Source organism: Oratosquilla oratoria, chromosome 15 (assembly GCF_046742065.1).
Source record: "Oratosquilla oratoria isolate Oo_2021 chromosome 15, ASM4674206v1, whole genome shotgun sequence".
In the NCBI taxonomy this organism is placed as follows: Eukaryota; Metazoa; Arthropoda; class Malacostraca; order Stomatopoda; family Squillidae; genus Oratosquilla; species Oratosquilla oratoria.
In genome coordinates, this window is record NC_134791.1 from 2,594,498 (window position 1) to 2,599,497 (window position 5,000).

Sequence of the window (5,000 nt, forward strand, 5' to 3'; positions counted from 1 at the left end):
TCTATTTATCTTTCTCTATCACCTTTTCCCTCTCCCTTGCCCTCTCCCTTGCCTGTCACACTCTCACTCGCTCACTCACTCACACTCCTTCCTCCCTCTTCTTCTCTCCTCTATCTCCCTCTCTTTTACCTCTGTCCTCCCTCATTCTCTCCTCCCTCTCCCTCGTTCTCCTCACTCTCCCTCGTTCTCCTCATTCCCCCTCGTTCTCCTCATTCCCCCTCGTTCTCCTCATCCCCCCCCCCATAAAATGGAGTTCATTGTAACCATCACACCCCTGAAGATGATTCCTGGGCGGGAATCGAAACGTTGAGCACAATAAACCCTTCGAATTGAGTCATATGTTTACTCTCCCGATAATAGCTGTCTACGGGATTCGAACCCGTCCCATGGTAGTACATTACTATACCCTCTTGAACCAAGGGCGCTACCAACTGTACTACAGGTGGACGTACAATAGAATCCGTTTGAAATACGGACCTGATGACGTCGATGGACCAAAAGGTCACTTTAGTACGTCTAGCCCGTGGACCAGTGGGTAGCGTCTTGGGTTGCCACATTAACAAGGGTTCGAAACCCATAGGAGTTAATTCATAAAATATTATACATATATATATATATATATATATATATATATATATATATATATATATATATATATAATAATATCCTTAAAAGCTACTGAAGAAAGATCTGGAACCCGAAATTGCGATATAGCAAACATGACCACATACATTGAAGTCATAAACCTCCTCTCAAAGAATTATCATATTGAAGCACATGGAAAATACATTAACAAAGTAATAAATGCACAATTACCCATCACTTTTAATTGTATATATATATATATATATATATATATATATATACATACATACATATATATATATATATATTCATTGTATATATGGGCAGGAGATTTTCTCTCAAGCATGTATGGTTAAACTTAATGGCAAGATTATTATTGCAGAGTTTTTTATCTGCCTTTTCTCTTTCTCTGAGAATCTTTTTCCCTTCCACGGGAAGTTGTCTTATAATGACACCATATGACATTGTTTTGTCAGTTACTTTGGGCATGGCTTTACCAAAGTGAAAAACTGGCCAGAACGCGTTTTCATACTACTTAGTGCTTCATCAGTGGCTAGACTGTGAATATCTGATTGAATTATTGTGTAGACCACCACCAACAATATATAAACACAATAATTCAATCAGATATTCACAGTCTAGCCACTGATGAAGCACTAAGTAGTGTGAAAACGCGTTCTGGCCAGTTTTTCACTTTGGTAAAGCCATGCCCAAAGTAACTGACAAAACAATGTCATATGGTGACATTATAAGACAACTTCCCGTGGAAGGGAAAAAGATTCACATAGAAAGAGAAAAGGCAGATAAAAAACTCTGTAATAATAATCTTGCCATTAAGTTTAACCATATATATATATACATATATACATATATATATATATATATATATATATATATATATATATATATATATAATATGTATATGTATATTATATATATATATGTATATATATATATATATAATATGTATATGTATATATTATATATATATGTATATATATATATATATATATATATATATATATATATATATATACGAGAGAAATTCGCTTGTAACAGCGACATTAATCTGATAATTTTTATGACAATGTTCGAACCCACTGCTTTCGGCCACCCGTAAGATCACCTTCACAGAGCCTTAACCCACTGCACCAACAGAGACTCTGTTGGTGCAGTGGGTTCGAATCCTGCATGCGACTGTCATAAAAATTATCATATGTATATATATGATGTGTGTGTATATGTATACATGTATGTATATATGTGTAGGGGGTTGTAATTACGCAGACAAGAGACCGGCACTCACCACAGAGGAAGGGGTGTGCCCTCTGCAAAGACTCACCGCTCAGGTACGGACTCCGACACGTCAGAAGCGGCTGCAGGTGGCTGTGGAAAATGGGGCGGGGCTTCGCCAGGAGCGGGGGGCTGAGGTCCAGCCCCCCTCCTCCTCCTCCCCCGCCTCCACCACCACCTCCGCCGCCGCGGTCTGTTGGAGATTCTGTTGGAGAAGAGAGAGGGAGGGTGTGAGGGAGGTTCAATATGGTCATTGATGTTATTATTATTGATGTTTTCGTTATTGTTTTTATTGTCATTATTATTGTTTTATTATTTTCATTATTATTATAATGATTATTATTATTATTATCATAATTGTTGTTATTATTATAGATTATTATTGTTATTATTTTCATGATTATTATATTTATGATTCTCATTATTATTGTTATTGATTTTATTGCAATTCAGTTTAATAATATTTTTTGTTGATTTAATTGCTGTTGTTATTACTATTGTCATTTTTAGTTATTTTATAAATATTATACATATTTTACTGTTATTGTATGATAATAGATAAACCTTATTATTTTATTGTAGTTATTCCTAATTGTAATAACATTGTTATTATTGTTATTGAGATTTCTATGTTATCTCATTATTGGTATTACTATCGTCATATTTACAATACAAAAAAGAAAAATATAGGAAACAGTGTAAAATAGAATAGAATTATAGTTTAATGAGCGAAGAAGGGTGATGGTGAGAGAGGGAGAGAGAGAGAGAGAGAGAGAGAGAGAGAGAGAGAGATAGAGAGAGATAGAGATAGAGAGAGATCTATACCAACTGTTCACCAACATTAGTGAACAAAATCTCTGTCAAGTTCAGATGAACAGAATGTAATAGTCCAGGTTGTATGTAATAAACTGCCATCTACATGTGTGTTTATGTGTTTGTGTGTGTGTATGTGTGAATTGTGTGTATGCGTGATGGTGTGTGTGTGCACGTGTATATATGCATGTATGGTGTATGTGTATGTGTATATGCGTGTGTATAGTGTGTCCACGTGTATATGTGCATGTATGGTGTTTATGTATGTGTATATGTCTGTGAATTGTGTCTATGTGTGATGGTGTGTGTGTGTATGTTTATATGCGTGTGTATAGTGTGTGTGCACGTGTATATGTACTTGTATGTTGTTTATGTATGTGTATGTGTGTGAATAGTGTGTATGCATGTGTATATGTGTGTGTATAGTATGTATGCATGGGTAGGCGAGTGTGTGGTGTGGGCGCATTGTGTGTGCATGTACACATATGTATGTATAGAGTGTGTGTGTGTGCATTATGCATTTGTGTGTGTGTTTGAGTGTGTAGTAAGATATACATTTGCATAATTCTGGTAACACGTGGGTTCTATAAAAAGGAGTTCCTCGTCGTCAGTATGTCTGCGTCATCATTTATATATTTTCTTCTGGTTATAGTAAGACGTCAGGCAGAATAAAGACTGTGCTGGAATGGCGTGCACATCCTGCCGCCATGGCATTTTATTCAGATGAGGGAAGACCTAAAGCTGAACTACGAGTGCGTGCACACACACACACACTCACACACACACACACACACACACACACACACACCTGTATATACATATGCATATATATAAATATATATATAATATATAGATATATAATATATATATATATATATATATATATATATAGTGTGTGTGTGCGCGCGCGCGCGAGTATCTATATGTATGTATATTGTGTAGATATATAATTATAAATGTGTATATATATGATATATATATATATATATATATATATATATATATATATATATAATGTGTGTGTTTGTGTGTGTGTGTATGTATATATATTTATGTATATATAATATATATATATGTGTATATATATGTGTGTGTATTTATATATAATATATGTATATGTATATATATGATATATATATATATATATATATGTGTGTGTGTGTGTGTGTGTACAGAATAAAGTTAGTTAAATATGAAACCATTGAGTTAGATGGAATGCACCATCTGTTAATCTCGTGACGTTAAACCAGCTGGGGATTATTTAACAAGTTAAGAACCATCTGGATGCCTCAGTGCATTGGTGGAGCCAGATGGAACCAAGCCACCTGAGATGATAACCGCAATGGACAGGTGGTTAGTGTACTCCAGCAGGCGCAGATGGTGTACCGGGTTAGGCCAGATGGTACACGGCCCGTCGTTGGCCAACTGAATTCATTTGGTGCCAATGGAATGCCTTATATTTAGTTATTGATTTTTATTTTATTTTATTTTTCTTTATTTTTTATTTATTTTTGGCACCAAGGTGTGTGTGTGTGTATATAGATATATATATATATATATATATATATATATATATATATATATATATACATATGAGTGGAAGAGTGGTGAGTTAAACACAAAGAACAGTTGGAGTTTTATTCACACAGTGAATAAAACTCCAACTGTTCTTTGTGTTTAACTCACCACCCTTCCACTCATTTGTCTTACATACTACAATATAGTATATATATATATATATATATATATATATAATATATATATATATATATATATATGACATAGGGTAGAGATCGCGACCCTGGGATTGGGCCAAGACTGTATACGTTTGTATGATTTGTCGTTTTATATTTTTTTCTTTCTATTCTTTCTTCTTCTTTTCCATTTTTCTTCGTTCTTCTTCTTTGTCCTACTTATTTTTTCTTTTCCCTCTTCATCTCTCTTCGTCTTTTCCTTTTTTCTATACATCTTCTTCTTTTATCTTCATCTTCATCATCATCTTCCTGTTCTTCATTTTCTTCTTTTTCATCTTTATCTAATTCTTCTAATTCTTTCCTTTTCTTCTTCTTTCTATTCTTGTATTTCTTTCATTTCATCTTCACTTCATTTTTATTTATTTATATTTTCTCGAAAAGCTTTTTGTATAATAGAGTGATCTGTGTATTAAGTTATTAACACACATGAAGGAATGACACAAAAAAGGAGACTTACGCGTACACACACACACACACACACGGTAATATTGATGCCCAACATCCGCTCCTTTTTTGAACGTGATGGTGATTGTGCAAACCAAGTTGTTCAAGTCA

The 5,000-nt window shown here is 34.2% G+C and overlaps 1 protein-coding gene across 1 annotated transcript in view; it reads right to left on the minus strand.

The window, feature by feature from the left end:
* LOC143033511 (uncharacterized) overlaps positions 1–5,000 on the minus strand; it is an 18,575-nt gene that overhangs the window by 2,165 nt on the left and 11,410 nt on the right. The window contains exon 2 of the mRNA XM_076199017.1: positions 1,892–2,083. Within this exon, the coding sequence (XP_076055132.1) occupies positions 1,892–2,083 (192 nt within the window). The remainder of the gene's footprint in view (positions 1–1,891; positions 2,084–5,000) is intronic.